Consider the following 19,144-nt stretch of genomic DNA (forward strand, 5'->3'; position numbering starts at 1 on the left):
GTCAGATAACCATACAGGGGACACAGTCAGATAACCATACAGGGGACACAGTCAGATAACCATACAGGGGACACCGTCAGATAACCATACAGGGGACACAGTCAGATAACCATACAGGGGACACAGTCAGATAACCATACAGGGGACACAGTCAGATAACCATACAGGGGACACAGTCAGATAACCATACAGGGGACACAGTCAGATAACCATACAGGGGACACAGTCAGATAACCATACAGGGGACACCGTCAGATAACCATACAGGGGACACAGTCAGATAACCATACAGGGGACACAGTCAGATAACCATACAGGGGGACACAGTGCTGGATCGAACACCTGAGCTGACAAGGTAAAAATATGTTGTTCTGCCACTGTGGAAGGCAGTTAACCCACTGTTCCCCGGGCGTCTAAGACTGGGATGTGGATTATGGCAGTCCCCCACACCTCTCTGATTCAGAGGGGTTGGGTTAAATGTGGAAGACACATTTCAGTTGAATACATTCAGTTGGGCAACTGACTAGGTATCCCCCTTTCCAATACAGGGGACACAGTCAGATTACCATACAGGACACACTGTCGTATTACCATACAGGACACACAACACACACTGTACTGTACATAGGCCTGAGGGCTAGGTACCACCCTCCCTCCCTCTCTCTCTATCAGCCTGTGTGATCTTCTCTGGTGATTTAACCACTATTGTCTGTCACATTCTCTGTGATCATGGGAGCAGAATTGAAGATTCTTTCATTTCAAGCCAATCTCTCTGTGTTCAAAAATGTTTCACTGAGCAGTTGTAAGGCAGCAAAACAGGCTAAGCAAGTCAGAGTTCAATTATTTATTGCTTTCAAAGGCAACACCTGTACTTGAAATTAATTAACTACTTATGAACTATGAGCCTTTTGACTCTCTCTCTCTCACTCTCCCTTGCTCTCTCACATTCTCTCACTCTCTCATGCTCTCTCTCTCTCGCTCTCCCTTCTCTCTCACTCTCTCGCTCTCTCACGTTCTCTCACTCTCTCTCACTCTCTCACTCACTCTCACGCTCTCTCTCACTCTCACGCTCTCTCACTCTCTCTCACTCTCACGCTCTCTCTCTCTCACTCTCTCTCACTCTCACGCTCTCTCACTCTCTCTCACTCTCTCTCACACACTCTCTCTCCCTCCCTTCCTCCGTCTACAGACCACCCAGAGCGTGCAGCTCTCTACTTCCTGTGTGGCGTGTGCCTGGGCCTCTTCTTTACCCTCTTTGCTCTGGTCGTCCAGATCTCATGCCGCACCGACTGCCAACCCCGCCGTCGCCCCAGCACCACCACCAAGAAGCGTCCGCGGCCCTCTGACTCCTCATCCGACTCCAGAGACTCTGACTCGGACACCACGTCAGACCTGTCGGCCCGCCGCCACCGCCGTTTCGAGCGCACTCTCAACATGAATGTGTTCACATCAGCGGAGGAGCTGGAGCGTGCTCAGCGGCTGGAGGAGAGGGAGAGGATCATACGAGAGATCTGGATGAACGGTCAGCCGGACATACCCGGGACGCGCAGCCTCAACCGCTACTACTGAGGCAGGACCGTAAAGGAACCTCTACTAGATCTAGAAATGGGGGGGGGAGGCTGTGAAGGTTGGAGTGCAGTACTTGAGATGGGACGTGTAGGACCACAAATGGACCTCTGGGCTTTGGGAATGGGGCCCCATGACCTGACGGGGACCTGCGAAGGTTTGGAACCCTCTGTCTGGGTATCTCCCTCTGTCAGTCTGTCTGTGTCCATGTGGGTACTCTAGACTAGGGCTGCCCAACCCTCATCCTAGAGACCTACTGTCCTGTAGCTTTTCAGTCCAACCCTCTTCCTGGAGACCTACTGTCCTGTTGGTTTTCAGTCCAACCCTCTTCCTGGAGACAAACTGTCCTGTAGTAGGTTTTCAGTCCAACCCTCTTCCTGGAGACCTACTGTCCTGTTGGTTTTCAGTCCAACCCTCTTCCTGGAGACCTACTGTCCTGTTGGTTTTCAGTCCAACCCTCTTCCTGGAGATCTACTGTCCTGTAGGTTTTTCGTCCAACCTTAATTTAGCGTATCTGATTCAGCTAGTTAAGATCTTGTTGAGCAGCTAATTAGTAGAATCAGGTGTGTTAAATTAGGGTTGGACTGAAAACCTACAGGACAGTAGGTCTCCAGGAAGAGGGTTGGACTGAAAACCAACAGGACAGTAGGTCTCCAGGAAGAGGGTTGGACTGAAAACCAACAGGACAGTAGGTCTCCAGGAAGAGGGTTGGACTGAAAACCAACAGGACGGTAGATCTCCAGGAAGAGGGTTGGTCAGCCCTGGTATAGAGTAAAGACCCCTCTGTTTTTGCAGTGAGAATAAGCTCCTCCTTCTCAGCATGGTAAGCTCGACCGGAGCCTGCCTGTCATTGGTGGAGGCTGAAGGTGGAAGGTCATTTAACTGCACAGCCTCGCATTTGACCTCCTCACACCCTTCTGAAGTGGAGGATCTTGGGATAATTAGGCTGTAAAGCCTGAAAGGTGATTTAAGGACAGTTGCTAATGTTACTCCACTGTTGCCTAGTGGATACTGAGAATTGGGCAGCTTGCTTCATGCTCACTCACCCTTCAGTATTTAAATGGGTGAATGGTTTTCGGAGAGGCATAGCACTTACAGTGAAATGCACAGCGTAACACTTAAGAGGGAAATGACCACGTTCAACCGACGCTGCCTTTTGAACTTTGAACTCAAAATGTGTTTTTTTTTGGAATTCATCTCAAACCCTTTATGAAATGTATTTTATATAATATTTAAAGTCTTTTTTGTTATTGTGTATTTTTTTTCTTTACAGTTATTATTATGAAATATTTTTATACTGTGGCGATTGAAGCTTGTCTGGCACCTCAGGGATGCAATCCTAGGTGTATGTCCAAAATGGCACCCTATTTGTTTTATAGTGCACTACTTCTGGCTAGAGCTCTGGTCAAAGGTGGTGCACTACATAGGGAATAGGAGGGAATAGGGTGCCATTTTGGACAGAACCCCTAGTGTTTCTGTGTATAGTCGTTTCTATTTGCTTCCTAAGAAGGGGATCAGGGCCTGTATTTAGCAAGTGTCTCAAGAGTATGAGTGCTGATCTAGGATCAGGTTACCCCTCCCCCTGTCCATGTAATCTTGTTCATTATGATCTAAAAGGCTAAACTGATCCTAGACCAGGACTCTTACTCTGAGACTTTATGAATTCAGGCCCAGTATAATGCTCTAGATGTGTCAGCATAAAAAAATATATATACAAAAATATTAATGTAAACTCAGAGGTCAAGTGATTTAATAAGCTTGTTTTTTACATGTTATAATATTCACAGTGCAGTGCCTTACCTGGCAACAGGGATGTATATTGGTGGAAAAGAAAACCCCAGTCACCTGAGTCAACCAATCATTATGAATTTATGAAACAATCAATTCCAATCATGTTTATTTCCATGTTTCTCATGTTATGTTTCTCACGTTGTCAAACTGGCTTGTGTGTGTGTTGTCCATGTTTAAATGGTGAGGCAGGTCCCAGATAATGTTGTGCTGTGTCATGCCAATGGCCATAAGACTTGATAAGACAGTAAAACAGATCTAGGATCAGCTAGGAAATGGCTCAAATCTATGTACATTTTTTCAAATACATTGCACTTGTTATCATGTAGGAATGTATGTACAGTACAGAACACAATCTCTTCAATTGTCTACCAGTGAAATAGCTTCCAAATTATTACTGTGTGCAGCAAGACTAGTGTTGTCCCTCATGGGACACCATAGGGCTATCTGTCAGGTTTATTGTGATGACCATGTTGTTAATATAAGTTATATTCATCCAGTTCTGTTGCACTGGGTTGAACTATAGGTATCATGGTTTATTATACGAAGTTTGGGATTTTCTTGACAGAGGGGAGTTGAGAATGCAGTGAATACTCTTCACTTCAACTGCAATCATTTCAATGCTTTTATATTGAAAAAGCTGTTGCGTTTCAATGGGACAAAACAATATGGCAATAGCTGGTGAGACCAAAATATGACTCCTTTGCTTGGAATAAACTGTGTTGAAAATAAGATCTTGACTCGTTGGTTGTTTTATTTTGTACCTATGTGAATCTACCACAAATATTTCATTCCCATTATTACTGTTGTGTATGATGAAGATTGCGCGCCATCTGGCGGCGAGACATGCGAATTTCGCGTATTTTCCTTGAGTGACGTTTTGTTTATATTTCCCCATGACAACTGATACTGTCCTGTTTCCTTGGTCACCTCGGCCTAATTTAAACCACAGTTACACTATAAATAATATTTAATTGCCTGATAGCTAAACCTTTATAGTTTCTGTTCAGTATTTGTCCATTATTTCTATGTTCAAAATACTTATTTGACCGTTTGAGTATTTACAAGCTATGTCGATCAACACGGGACATGGCTTGCCATTTTTGCCAGGAAACACCTTTCGGGATGTTACGGTAAGGTCATTTAGTTTCTTTTTGAGCCAGGTCAAGTAAACCTGCAACAATGTATCTGACTTTTTAATGTATCACGTTGAAAGCTACACTTGAATAGTTTGCTACAAAAGTTTCCGTCGGTGTTCGATTACAACAAAGTTATTATCCATCAGGCTCATGCTTTGGAATGTGGCTCAGGCAGTGTGAAATGACAAATGGCTATAGCATAAAAGTGCAATTTGTCCTATTTTGTCAACTAGTTAATCGAATTCTTCGCTATCTACATATGATTCAAGTTTTTTTTTATTAGCATTACTCTGATTTACATTAGGCTACTTAACTGCAACGTGATACACATGAAACGAGCTACTGCAGAAATAAACTGCACAGGTTTTACACTGCAATTTGTATCACGTTGCAGTTAAGTAGCCTAATGTAACTCAGTCAAACAGAGTGAGGCTAATTTTTATAAAATGTAATCATTTGTAGATAGCTAACCATTTTAGCTGTCTACCTCTGCCGCTAAAGTCAACATACCAAGTATATTATTTGACTCCTCTATTTTGACGAGCATTACGGTCAAAGTAAAAGTCCAAAAACTACTTTTTTATAAAGGGTTTTGATTTCACTGCTTTTTCTGATGATTTACCTGTGAAATTCTGCTTATCCTCAATTCATAGAAACGGACTAGTTCTGGTCCAGGGCATATGGTGGATTCTTCAACTATATTCGTACGGTAGTAGTGGAGGAGAAGTGCATTATTCCAATGAACAGACCTATTAATCTCACCTAGACAACATTGATATTTTCCTGATTATCAATGCTGTACTGACCACATCCTTGATACCTCCCTTAACACTTAAAAAATGTATATATATTTCTGCCTAGAAGTCAGCTCACCATCGTCCTCAAACCCTGTCCTATAAGAATGGCTATGCCCTGCCGCACCGGCCCAAGGTTGGCATTGGACAAGCCCCTCTCCTGTCCAGTGAGCTGACCCAGAGTGAGATCAACCAGTTTTCCAATCAGACTGCTCTCACCTATGGGACCACCCACTACAGCCCAGCTCTGGACGTCATCCCTGCTCATGTCGCTTATGACAAGAAGGTAGGCTACAATAGTCTCAGGCTGGGGAACCATGAAATTCTATCATTATCTTCTTTTTTATCTTTTACAGAACAGTGTCCAGGCAGAGGAATACACTGATCTGTCCTCTCCCCTTGCTTTCTCCCTCTCATCCCTCTTCTCCCCTCTCTCCTCCCTCGCCTCTCCTCCTTTTCACTCTCTCCTCCCCTCACCCACTCCCATTTCCTCTCTTCTAGGTGCTGCGCTTCTATGGCTACTTCCAGCAGGAGGTGCTGCACTCGCCCCAGGAGGGTTACCGCGTGCGCCCTGTGGTCCTTTACTACTACCTGGAGGACGACAGCATGTGTATCATAGAACCGGTGGTGGAGAACTCTGGGATACCACAGGTAGGCAAAGAAGATCAGAGGAGATAAGAATCTTAGCGTCCACTTAAAGTTGTTAAAATCTGTTCATATACACCCTCCGAGAAAGAATATAACACCTATAAAAAAAGATTCTGACAAGCGAGCACTTAGATATGGTAATTTTCTACTTTTTATCAATTCTTAGAATGTTTGGGAATTCCATATACTAAGACATTTGTGAAAATTCTATAGCAATATAGAGTGGGAACAGCGGCCATATCTTTTATACTCATCAATAGACACTGCAGTAAATACAACCGAATAAAAACATTGTCCAGGACGAGACAGAAGCTGTTTTTCAGTCTCTCGGGCCCCGTTTTGATGCACCTGTACTGACCTCGCCTTTTGGATGATAGCAGGGTGAACAGGCAGTGGCTTGGGTGGTTGTTGTCCTTGATTATCTTTTTGGCTTTCCAATGACATCAGGTGGTGTAGGTGTCCTGGAGGGAAGGTAGTTTGCCCCCAGTAATGCGCTGTGCAGACCGCACCTCCCTGCGGTTGTGAGTAGTGCAGTTGCCGTACCAGGCAGTGATACAGCCCGACAGGATGCTCTCAATTATGCATCTAGAAAAGTCAAATTGGCCTTTATACAAACAATCCATTTGCACACAGGCCTGCCATCATTCACTTTGAACTGGACTGTGTGTTTACAGGCAGTAGGGCCTGACATCATTCACTTTGAACTGGACTGTGTGTTTACAGGCAGTAGGGCCTGCCATCATTCACTTTGAACTGGACTGTGTGTTTACAGGAAGTAGGGCCTGCCATCATTCACTTTGAACTGGACTGTGTGTTTACAGGAAGTAGGGCCTGTCATCATTCACTTTGGAACTGGACTGTGTGTTTACAGGAAGTAGGGCCTGCCATCATTCACTTTGGAACTGGACTGTGTGTTTACAGGAAGTAGGGCCTGTCATCATTCACTTTGAACTGGACTGTGTGTTTACAGGCAGATGGGCCTGCCGTCATTCACTTTGGAACTGGACTGTGTGTTTACAGGCAGATGGGCCTGCCATCATTCACTTTGAACTGGACTGTGTGTTTACAGGCAGATGGGCCTGCCATCATTCACTTTGAACTGGACTGTGTGTTTACAGGCAGATGCAACAGCACAACTTTAGATCATTAGAATGCATTCGCCAAAAGCCACAAAATACACCTGAATGGATTTCTGCAGATATGTAAACATCATGGGAGACCTCTTACATTTGGGAACTTTACAGTCCTATTGTTGAAACAACCATGAAAAGGTTGGCTCTCTCTCCCTCAGTTATGCACCTCAACAACAACAAGGTCAACAACTAATGCTAGCGGGAGAAAGATGAGCTAATATCTGACAGACGAACATTAGATAAACCTTCTCAAACTGTTTCAGTTAATTGGCCATCAAAATTGCACTGATAAACGATGGGGAATTGTAGTCTACTCGTCTTTCTGCAGCTTGCCTGCCAACAATGCACACTTGTCCCAACCAAGCACCCAAAGATAACTGGCTAAAGTTGGCTAGCTTGCTAGCTAGCTACTTCCAGACACAAATGAGAGAACGCCTCACTCTAACCATATTACTTGCCCTAGCAGAGCTGGTTAGGCTGTTTACATGTTATCTAGAGCAAGGTGACTAACTATTACTTTCTTTGCCTGCGTTTACTGACACTGGTCATATTCAGCAGGTGTTGAGCGTTAGTAAAATTAGCAGTTATTCTGTGCTCTGTCACAGATGAGAGAGCTCTGAAATCGTAGATAGAAAGATAGAGCACCAGATTGAATTTGCTAACTGGACAAGTTCTTGCTAGCTAACCAAATGACTCATACATCTCTAGCTGTGTATAGCCACCAAAGAATGATATGTGGGGAAAGTCAACCACTCACCCACTCTTCCAATGACATGACATGGCATCCTCATAGCAGCTATTTAGCTAATGTTAGGCTCTGTGTGTTTAGCTTGTTGCTATATTAATAGATACGCTAGCCTATTAGCCATGTGATCATTGCCCTTGATTGTTTTGACATTCCCAGCCTTAGTTACATTCGTCCGTTTTTGTGGAAAATACTGAAACAGTGAATCCCAAATGGAGGAAGCAAACAATGTATCAGGCCAGCTGGGATTTACAACCTGATAGCAATATGTTTTGGACTACCAAGAAATGTATTGGTGAATTATATGAATCATGCATTGAACTGCATCCATCTATTCTGCCAAAAATAACTTAGTGTACGTCATGGAACCTATTTTTAAAACCTCTTATAAAGTTGCTTTTGTAGCATAAACTGGGAATTTGATATTTTTGACTGATATTATTGTTTCATATCTGCAACGTGGTTAAAACGCTGTATGTTCCACTTTAAGTTTAATTTGTTCTTAGGGCGACATAAAGACAGCTGCTCTGTGAACTAACACACTGCAACATTCTAAATAATGATTTTAGAAGATGGTTGGGGGTTTTCTTCTAGGACAAAATTGATAGGAGATATGATTGAGTCTATTTTTGATGTGTGAATCCTTTCTTCCTCGACCCGCAGGGCAAGCTGATCAAGCGCCAGAGGCTGCCCAAGAACGACCGCGGCGACCACTACCACTGGAAAGATCTCAACGTGGGCATGGACCTGGTAGTGTACGGCACCGTCTACCGCGTCACACACTGTGACAGCTACACACAGGTAAATAGATACGATACACACATCACACCCATTATCTATCACACATTGTGACAGCTACACACAGGTAAATAGATACGATACACACTCACACCTCACACCCATTATCTATCACACACTGTGACAGCTACACACAGGTAAATAGATACGATACACACATCACACCCATTATCTATCACACACTGTGACAGCTACACACAGGTAAATAGATACGATACACACATCACACCCATTATCTATCACACACTGTGACAGCTACACACAGGTAAATAGATACGATACATACTCACACCCATTATCTATCACACACTGTGACAGCTACACACAGGTAAATAGATACGATACATACTCACACCCATTATCTATCACACACTAGGATACCAACACATACAGTACCAGTCAAAAGTTTGGACACATCTACTCATTCAAGGGTTTCTCTTTATTTTGACTATTTTCTACATTGTAGAATAATAGTGAAGACATCAAGACTATGAGATAACACCCATGGAATCATGTAGTAACCAAACAAGTGTTAAACAAAACAAAATATATTTAATATTTCAGATTCTTCAAAGTAGCCACCCTTTGCCTTGATGACAGATTCAAATCAAAGTTGTAAGGTGTAACACTCACAGTGAAATGTTTACTTACAGGCTCTAACCAATAGTGCAAAAAGGGTATTAGGTGAACAATAGGTAGGTAAAGAAATAAAACAACAGTAAAAAGACAGTGAAATATAACAGTAGCAAGGCTATATACAGGCACCGGTTAGCTTTGCACACTCTTGGCATTCTCTCAACCAGCTTCACGAGGTAGTCACCTGGAAGGAATTTCAATTAACAGGTGTGCCTTGTTAAAAGTTAATTTGTGGAATTTCTTTCCTTTTAACCAATCAGTTGTGTTGTGACAAGATAGCGGTGGTATACAGAAGAAAGCCCTATTTGGTAAAAGACCAAGTCCATATTATGGCAAGAACAGCTCAAATAAGCAATGAGAAATGGCAGGCCATCATTACTTAAAGACATGAATGTCAGTCAATCTGGAAACATTTCAAGGACTCAGTCGTGCAGTCGCAAAAACCATCAAGCGCTAGGATGAAACTGGCTCTCATGAGGACCGCCACAGGAATGGAAGACCCAGAGTTACCTCTGCTGCAGAGGATAAGTTCATTAGAGTCATCTGCACCTCAGATTGTAGCCCAAATAAATGCTTCACAGAGTTCAAGTAACAGACACATCTCAACAACTGTTTCGAGGGGACAGTGTAAATCAGTCCTCAGTGGTTGAATTGCTGCAAAGAAACCACTACTAAAGGACAGCAATAAGAAGAAGAGACTTGCTTGGGCCAAGAAACATGAGCAATGGACATTAGACCAATGGACATTAGACCAGTGGAAATCTGTCCTTTGGTCTGATGAGTCAAACATTTAGATTTTTGGTTCCAACCGCCGTGTCTTTGTGAGAGGCAGAGTAGGTGAACGGATGATCTCTGCATGTGTGGTTCCCACCGTGAAGCATGGAGGAGGTGTGATGGTGTGCGGGTGCTTTGCTGGTGACACTGTCAGTGATTTATTTAGAATTCAAGGCACACTTAACCAACATGGCTACCACAGCATTCTGCAGCGATACGCCATCGCATCTGGTTTGCGCTTAGAGGGACTATCATTTGTTTTTCAATAGGACAATGACCCAACACACCTCCAGGCTGTGTAAGGGCTATTTGACCAAGAAGGAGAGTGATGGAGTGCTGCATCAGATGACCTGGCCTCCACAATCAACCGACCTAAACCAAATTGAGATTGTTTGGGATGAGTTGGACCACAGAGTGAAGGAAAAGGAGCCAACAAGTGCTCAGCATATGTGCTGTAGGGAACTCGTTCAAGATTGTTGGAAAAGCATTCCAGCTGAAGCTGGTTGAGAGAATGCCAAGAGTGGGCAAAGCTGTCATCAAGGCAAAGAGTGGCTACTTTGAAGAATCTCAAACATAAAATACATTTTGATTTGTTTAACACTTGTTTGGTTACTACAGGATTCTGTATGTGTAATTTCATAGTTTTGATGTCTTCACTATTATTCTACAATGTAGAACATAGTACAAATAAAGAAAAGTCCTTGAATGAGTTGGTGTGTCCAAACTTTTGATTGGTTCTGTAGGTAAACACAAACACAAAGTGACACATACACACGGGAAAAACACATCTCACTCACTGTGACACATAGTCAGTTAGACACACTTCACACACAGACTTGTTTTCCTCACTGTGACACATAGTCAGTTAGACACACATCACACACACAGACTTGTTTTCCTCACTGTGACACATAGTCAGTTAGACACACATCACACACACAGACTTGTTTTCCTCACTGTGACACATAGTCAGTTAGACACACATCACACACACAGACTTGTTTTCCTCACTGTGACACATAGTCAGTTAGACACACATCACACACACAGACTTGTTTTCCTCACTGTGACACAGTCAGTTAGACACACATCACACACACAGACTTGTTTTCCTCACTGTGACACATAGTCAGTTAGACACACATCACACACACAGACTTGTTTTCCTCACTGTGACACATAGTCAGTTAGACACACATCACACACACAGACTTGTTTTCCTCACTGTGACACATAGTCAGTTAGACACACATCACACACACAGACTTGTTTTCCTCACTGTGACACATAGTCAGTTAGACACACATCACACACACAGACTTGTTTTCCTCACTGTGACACATAGTCAGTTAGACACACATCACACACACAGACTTGTTTTCCTCACTGTGACACATAGTCAGTTAGACACACATCACACACAGACTTGTTTTCCTCACTGTGTTGTCAAAAGCACTTTCCCTTTTTTTACTTTTCATGTTCTATGTTGAATACTTCCAGCTCTGTGGTATGTTTATTATCTGTATCTATGCTATAGTAGATACTCTGTACTGTGTCTCATGTGGTCAGGACTTCATGGAGAGCGAGGGTCTGGTTTTGAACGACCCTGAGCCGACCCCGGTCGACCCGTACATTCAGCGGCGCACCCAGGCTGGACGCTCCTACATCACCCCATCTGTCTTTGACCGCCTCCATCAGTTCCTCACCATGGACCGCAAGGTGAGCGGGCTGTACTTAGTTGCCCTGACTCCTACATGCCTCCCATATGGATATTATCTGTTGGTCGATATGAGGCACGATGTCATTGTCTGACATTCGTCTCCTATGTCAGCCTTGCATTCAATGCTCCCATGCACTTCATCAAATCTTTTGCTGAATATATTTGATCTCCAGCATTGGCATTACATTGATACACAGTGACCTCTAAAAGTCTTGGGACAGTGACAAATGTTTCATTGTTTTGGCTCTGTACTCCAGCACTGGATTGGAAATGATACAACGACTATGAGGTTAAAGTACAGACTGTCAGCTTTCATTTGAGGGTATTTTGATCCCTCTATTGGGTACAAAATGAGCTGAAACACAACCTAAACAAATAGCAAATCCATCCAACAAGTTTGTAGAGTCACAAGCTCTATGTAGTCATTGTGTACTAGGAGTATGGGACTAAATACAAAACGTTTGACTACTTTAATACACAGTAGTGAATTTGTCCCAATACTTTTGGTCCAGTAAAATGGGGGACTATGTACAAAAAGTACTGTAATTTCTAAAAGTTTATCTGATATACCCTCCAATTAAAGCTGACAGTCTACACTTCAACCTCATAGTCATTGTATCATTTCAAAACGACAACAAATGGGTCACTGTCCCAATACCTTTGGAGCTCACTGAAAGTATAATGTTCCTATAGATTAGTCACGTACCATTTTACCACGATTTGTATTCAAATCAGTCTAAGCAAAGGACTCAAAGGATTTAGTATGGGTTTAAACACACCTAACTATTTATATGGCTAAACAGGACCTCAGCAGGATCTTATTCTCTCTATAACCTTTGACCTCTGGCCATCTGTATCAATAGGTGCTGCGTTTCTTTGCGCTGTGGGACCACACTGACTCTCTGTACGGGGAGGCCAGGCCTGTGACAATCCAGTACTATCTGGTGGATGACTCAGTGGAGATCCGAGAGGTTCATGAGCCCAACAGTGGCCGGGACCCCTTCCCTGTGCTGCTACGCAGACAGAGGCTGCCCAAGAACATCAAACCAGCCTGCAGTAAGTCTCTCAATTATTTTAGCTATCGGCACTAGTTTCTCTGTGTAGTGATCTAACTGGGTTAATGCTGGGAGAGCCCAACAGTGACTGGGACCCCTTCCCTTGCAGCCTACGAACATCAAAACAGGTAAGGCCTGTTGTCGGCAAGCATTTTTCTAGTGAAAGAAAAGCAGCCAACAAGTGCTCAGCATATGTGGAAACTCCTTCAAGACGGTTGGAAAAGCATTCCTCATGAAGCTGGTTGAGAGAATGCTACAAGTGTGCAAAGCTGTCATCAAGGCAAAGGGGGGCTACTTTGAAGAATATAACATATATTTAGATTTGTTTAACACTTTTTTGGCTACTACATGATTCCATATGTGTTATTTCATAGTTTTGATGTCTTCACTATTCTCTCTATATATATATATATATATATAGTACCAGTCAAAAGTTTGAACACACCTACTCATTCAATGGTTTTTCTTACATTGTACTATTTTCTGCATTGTATATGATTTTTTTATGTAATATCTACATAGGCGTACAGAGGCCCATTATCAGAAACCATCACTCCTGTGTTCCAATGGTACTTTGTGTTCGCTAATCCAAGTTTATACTTTTAAAAGGCTAATTGATCATTAGAAAACCCTTTTGCAATTATGTTAGCACAGCTGAAAACTTGTGATGATTAAAGAAACCTTTCTTTCAAAAACAAGTGACCCCAAACTTTTGAATGATAGTGTATATATTATTTATTAGTATTCAGACCCCTTGACTTTTTCCACATTTTGTTACATTACAGCCTTATTCTAAAATGGATTAAATAAATACAAAATCCTCAGCAATCTACACAAAATACCCCATAATGACAAAGCGAAAACAAGTTTTTTACATTTTTGCAAGTATAAACAGTAAAAACAGAAACACTTTATTTACATCAGTATCCACACCCTTTGCTATTAGACTTGAAATTGAGCTCAGCTGCATCCTGTTTCCATTGATTATCCTTGAGATGTTTCTACAACTTGATTTGAGTCTACCTGTGGTAAATTCAATTGATTGGATATTATTTGGAAAGGCACACACCTGTCTATATAAAGTCCCACAGTTGACAGTGCATGTCAAAGCAAAAACCAAGCCATGAGGTCAAAGGAATTGTCCTTAGAGCTTCAACACAGGAGTGTGTCGAGACACATATCTGGGGAAAGGTACCAAAACATTTCTGCAGCATTGAAAGTTCCCAAGAACACAGTGGCCTCCCTCATTCTTAAATTAAGTTTCGAACCACCAAGACTCTTCCAAGAGCTGGCCAACCAGCCAAACTGAACCATCGGGGGAGAAGGGCCTTGGTCAGGGAGGTGACCAAGAACCCGATGGTCACTCTGACGGAGCTCTAGAGTTCCTCTGTGGAGGTGGGAGAACCTTCTAGAAGGACAACCATCTCTGCAGCACTCCAGCTATCAACTGTGTTTGATGACTATACAACATTCTCCATATCCTCCTAATGACTATACAATAGTCTCCATATCCTCCTAATGACTATACAACAGTCTCCATATCCTCCTAATGACTATACAACAGTCTCCATGTCCTCCTAATGACTATACAACAGTCTCCATATCCTCCTAATGACTATACAACAGTCTCCATATCCTCCTAATGACTATACAACAGTCTCCATGTCCTCCTAATGACTATATAACAGTCTCCATGTCCTCCTAATGACTATACAACGGTCTCCATGTGTTTAATGACTATACAACCGTCTCCATGTGTTTAATGACTATACAACAGTCTCCATGTCCTCCTAATGACTATACAACAGTCTCCATGTCCTCCTAATGACTATACAACAGTCTCCATGTCCTCCTAATGACTATACAACAGTCTCCATGTCCTCCTAATGACTATACAGCAGTCTCCATGTCCTCCTAATGACTATACAACAGTCTCCATGTCCTCCAAATGACTATACAACAGTCTCCATTTGTTTAATGACTATACAACGGTCTCCATGTGTTTAATGACTATACAACGGTCTCCATGTGTTTAATGACTATACAACAGTCTCCATGTCCTCCTAATGACTATACAACAGTCTCCATGTCCTCCTAATGACTATACAACAGTCTCCATGTCCTCCTAATGACTATACAAGTATCCATGTCCTCCTAATGACTATACAGCAGTCTCCATGTCCTCCTAATGACTATACAACAGTCTCCATGTCCTCCGAATGACTATACAACAGTCTCCATGTGTTTACTTACTATACAACAGTCTCCATGTGTTTACTTACTATACAACAGTCTCCATGTGTTTACTTACTATACAACAGTTTCCATATCCTCCTAATTACTATACAACAGTCTCCATGTCCTCCTAATGATGATACAACAGTTTCCATGTCCTCCTAATTACTATACAACAGTTTCCATGTCCTCCTAATGACTATACAACAGTCTCCATGTCCTCCTAATGATGATACAACAGTTTCCATGTCCTCCTAATTACTATACAACAGTTTCCATGTCCTCCTAATGACTATACAACAGTCTCCATGTGTTTATTGACTATATAACAGTCTCCATGTCCTCCTAATTACTATAAGTCTCTGTGTGTTTAATGATGATACAACAGTCCCCATGTCCTCCTAATGACTATACAACAGTCTCCGTGTCCCCCTAATGACTATAAAAGTCTCCATGTACTCCTAATGACTATATAACAGTATCCATGTCCTCCTAATGACTATACAACAGTCTCCATGTCCTCCTAATGACTATACAACAGTCCCCATGTCCTTCCTCCCCTCTCCAGAGCCCTTCCCTAGCTGTGTACTGGAGGTGTCCCCCCAGGAGGTGCACCAGTACTACTCGCCCAAGGACTTCCAGGTGGGCGAGACCCTGCAGCTGATGGGCCGGCGCTTCCTGCTCTACGACTGTGACGAGTTCACCAAGACCTACTACCAGAAGAACCACCCCGACCTGGAGCTCAAACCCAAACCTGTGGTTAAGAAGACCACAGAGCTGCATGACAGGCATGAGGTGAAAGGACTGGATTGGTGGAGTTAGGGAGTGTTGGTTGGTGGGTGGGTGGAAGGGATGGTGGTTTTTTTCTGCCCATGCCTACTTCTACACCCCATATCCTCTCCCTCGTGGGTGGGTGGTTCTATCTGTTCGTCAGTCCCAATTGTATGAGAGGTTGCCTGTTTCTGTGTCACATACATCCCCTCTCCTATTTTCCCTCTACAGGTTCCTCCCTACAATGGTTTTGGTTCACTGGAGGACTCCCTTCAGAATTGCCTGTCTCTGATCCCTGAGCCCCCTAAGAAGGATCTGATGAAGATGCTGGAGAATGACCACAAAGTTCTGCGCTACGCTGCCAGGATGGTGAGGGGCTGGAGGGGGGTTAGGAGAAAGAGGTCTACCTGGGGCTCTGGGAAGCTGGTTGCTGTAATACCCTTTTCACACTACTCAGACTGGAATTAGTATCACTGGTCAAGACGTTGAAACTGAACCCCAGTAGGCCATGACAACCCCTGAGAAACATGTTTACATGCTAGTTCTGACATCTCACAGTCACCCTTTGAGTGTAACCAATCAGCATCTTAATTTTCTTCCATCCCGTCTCGCTCTATCACAGGACTCCCAGAATCCCCAGGACGAGGGCCGCCTCTTCATCTTCTCCTACTTCCTGTCCAGTGATATGATCAGCATCTTCGAGAAGTCCACGCGCAACTCCGGCATCATCAGCGGCCAGTTCCTGGAAAAGACACGCATCCCCAAGCCGGGCTGCACCGTGGACAAGCCTGAGTTCTATGGCCCGGCCGACTTTGCCATCGGAGACACCGTGGAGGGTAGGCTTCCTAGTGTTGTTCTGTTCGCAGAGATGTTTTAGCTTGGAGGAGATGTAGTGTAGCTCCTATAAAGTTTAGTCTAGTCCCAGATCTGTTTGTGCTGTCTTGCCAACTCCTATAGTCATTGATGGGGCAGATCTGAGACCAGGTTTAATTTTAGCCTCATTGACATTTCAGTCTATTTGGATCAGAACCTTCTTCCAACCAAAAACACATGTATTTCACTGGTGAAGAGCAGTGATATTGTTCTATAGACCCTGTTGCCTCAGTGCATGAGTGTCTCAGGTCCGAATTTCACATTTAATACAACCATCCAACTCTTATGGTCCCTTTTCCCCTCCTACCCTCCCTCAGTTTTCAGACACCGCTTTGTACTGACCGATGCTGACCCCTACGTGCTGAATTACCTGGAGTCCATCTCAGATCAACTCCCCTCTCGCACCCTGAACTCCCTGAGACAGAGGCTGGGCGTGGCTGACCAGGAGGTGGACCCCCACACCGACCCGCAGTCAGGTAAGGACATAAGTGTCCAGGTGTTGCCATGGTGACACACAAAGGGCTCTATTCAACAGCGCAATTGAAATTTAAAGGCAATGTTCCCGCATTAGAGGAGACTGCATTCATAGTAAACGCTGTATACACTATATGACCAAAAGTATGTGGACACCTGCTTGTCGAACATCTCATTCCAAAATCATGGCTATTAATATGTAGTTGGTCCCCCCTTTGCTGCTATAACAGTCTCCACTCCCCTGGGAAGTCTTTACACTAGATGTTGGAACATTGCTGCAGGAACTTGCTCCCATTCAGCCACAAGAGCATTAGTGAGGTTGGGCGATTAGGCCTGGCTCGCAGTCGGCGTTCCAATTCATCCCAAAGGTGTTCAATGGTGTTGTGGTCAGGTTCTTCCATACCGATCTCGACAAACCACTGGTAGTGAGTGTTGCAACCGAGGACAGACGATTTTTACGAGCTACGCACTTCAGGACTCAGCGGTCCCGTTTCTGGGAGCTTGTGTTGCTCCTAGGCGTCTCCACTTCACAATAACAGCACTTCCAGCTGACTGGGGCAGCTCTAGCGGGGCAGAAATGTGACCAACTGACTGAAACACTGAGCTCTTCAGTAAGGCCATTCTACTCTGCTAGATTTTATACACCTGTCAGCAACGGGTGTGGCTGAAATAGCGGAATCTACTAATTTGAAGGGGTGTCCACATACTTTTGTGTATATATAGTGTACAATATAAACCATCCCCCCTCTAACAGTATACTCAGTCCTCTCCTCCCTTCTTTCCTCAGAGGACATTGAAAGATTGGAAGCCTCTTCTTGATGAGAGGAAGTGTTGCTCCCCTACAAGAACCTCTTCCCTCCCAACCACCTCAGATTATGAAACCAAAGCCTAGGCACACCCTTGCGCTCACATGATAAATAAATGTGATTGTGAAAACACTGGACCTCATGCCTGTCTCTGTAAGTGGGCTGACACCTACTGGACAGAATGAAACATTTCATTCTGCCCTCTACGGCTCACCAACAAAAACAATGTTTAAGGTTAAATATATACAGATTGAGACAAAATGGATGACCTTGTAATAAAGAATACCTCTTCAACACTTCATTAGGCTGTGTTCTTCTCTCAGTCCTCTGTGGTGGCTATACCATCTATCTGTCCACGCCACTGTAGTGGAGACAAGTCAGAGTGCTGGCTTTAAGGCTAAAAAGCCCCAATTAGTTGTAATTACACACAGAGAACACTTAACCGTTTGGAAATGTAAGTATACCAACAGATTGTTGACATTAAAACACTTGCATAGCAGGTGTGATTTGTATTTATTATGGATCCCCATTAGTTCCTGTGGCCCCTACTCCACCACATCTACAGTATTAAATCCATGTGTGTGTATAGTTCGTATGTTATTGTGTTTGTGTTGCTTCAGTCCCTGCTGTTCCAGAAGGTGTTTTTTTAAATCTAATTTTAATGCTTGCATCAGGTAGATGTGGAATAGAGTTCCATGTAGTACCATGCGCCGTCTATAGTCTATTCGGGAATTGGGGACTGAAGAGACCTCTTTTGGCATTTCTTGTGGGGTATGCATGGGTGTCCGAGCTGTGTGCCAGTTGTTTAGACCGACAGCTCGGTGCATTCAACATGTCAATCCCTCCTCCACTTTGAGCCAGGGGAGATTTACATTAATATCAACTCTCTGTGTTGAGAGAGGACCAGCATTGCTGCCCTGTTCTGAGCCAATTGCAATTTTCCTAAGTCCTTTTTTGTGCCACCTGTCCAGGGGGTGTACTTGTACATCAATCTGCCTCACTCTACAGAGATAGCTTCGTGAGCCAGGGCCTACTTACAGCCTATAGGGAAAGAGGCTTGCTGGCATGTAATACTGCAAAGACCCAAATCCATGCTTCCTCAATTCAAGTCAAAGTGCAGTGGAAGGGAGCATCCATGGTCCCTCTCTCCAATGAGCTATGACAGGAATCAAGAAGGGAGGAAGTAGGG

General features: G+C 43.6%; 2 protein-coding genes across 6 annotated transcripts in view; both read left to right on the forward strand.

The window, feature by feature from the left end:
* Positions 1-4,086, forward strand: part of LOC109885588 (protein eva-1 homolog A) — a 172,169-nt gene extending 168,083 nt beyond the window's left edge. For both annotated transcript variants that reach the window (XM_031836910.1, XM_020496188.2), the window contains one exon: positions 1,190-4,086. In XM_031836910.1, the coding sequence (XP_031692770.1) occupies positions 1,190-1,569 (380 nt within the window). In that variant the 3' untranslated portion in view covers positions 1,570-4,086. The remainder of the gene's footprint in view (positions 1-1,189) is intronic.
* Positions 4,087-4,257: 171 nt separating this feature from the next.
* On the forward strand, positions 4,258-18,256 carry efhc1 (EF-hand domain (C-terminal) containing 1). 4 transcript variants are annotated; one of them, XM_031836911.1, is made up of 12 exons: positions 4,258-4,487; positions 5,147-5,197; positions 5,355-5,573; positions 5,789-5,938; positions 8,477-8,614; positions 11,591-11,740; positions 12,605-12,797; positions 15,600-15,826; positions 16,034-16,171; positions 16,425-16,638; positions 16,993-17,151; positions 17,937-18,256. In XM_031836911.1, exons 1-12 carry the CDS (start codon positions 4,425-4,427, stop codon positions 17,966-17,968), a joined length of 1,734 nt encoding a protein of 577 aa, XP_031692771.1. In that variant the 5' UTR covers positions 4,258-4,424; the 3' UTR covers positions 17,969-18,256. The 4 variants fall into 4 exon arrangements, with proteins under 4 accessions (XP_031692771.1, XP_031692772.1, XP_020351778.1 ...); XM_031836912.1 differs by having other exon boundaries at positions 5,358-5,573; XM_020496189.2 differs by lacking the exon at positions 5,147-5,197.
* The last annotated feature ends 888 nt before the right edge of the window (positions 18,257-19,144 follow it).

The sequence above is a fragment of the Oncorhynchus kisutch genome, linkage group LG12 (assembly GCF_002021735.2).
Source record: "Oncorhynchus kisutch isolate 150728-3 linkage group LG12, Okis_V2, whole genome shotgun sequence".
In the NCBI taxonomy this organism is placed as follows: Eukaryota; Metazoa; Chordata; class Actinopteri; order Salmoniformes; family Salmonidae; genus Oncorhynchus; species Oncorhynchus kisutch.

Coding starts and splice junctions, on each gene's coding strand:
- efhc1 (XM_031836911.1), top strand. CDS start 4,425: ATGTCGATCAACACGGGACATGGCTTGCCATTTTTGCCAGGAAACACC. Junction 4,488..5,146: donor ACACCTTTCGGGATGTTACG/GTAAGGTCATTT, acceptor CTCAATTCATAG/AAACGGACTAGTTCTGGTCC. Junction 12,798..15,599: donor GAACATCAAACCAGCCTGCA/GTAAGTCTCTCA, acceptor TCCCCTCTCCAG/AGCCCTTCCCTAGCTGTGTA.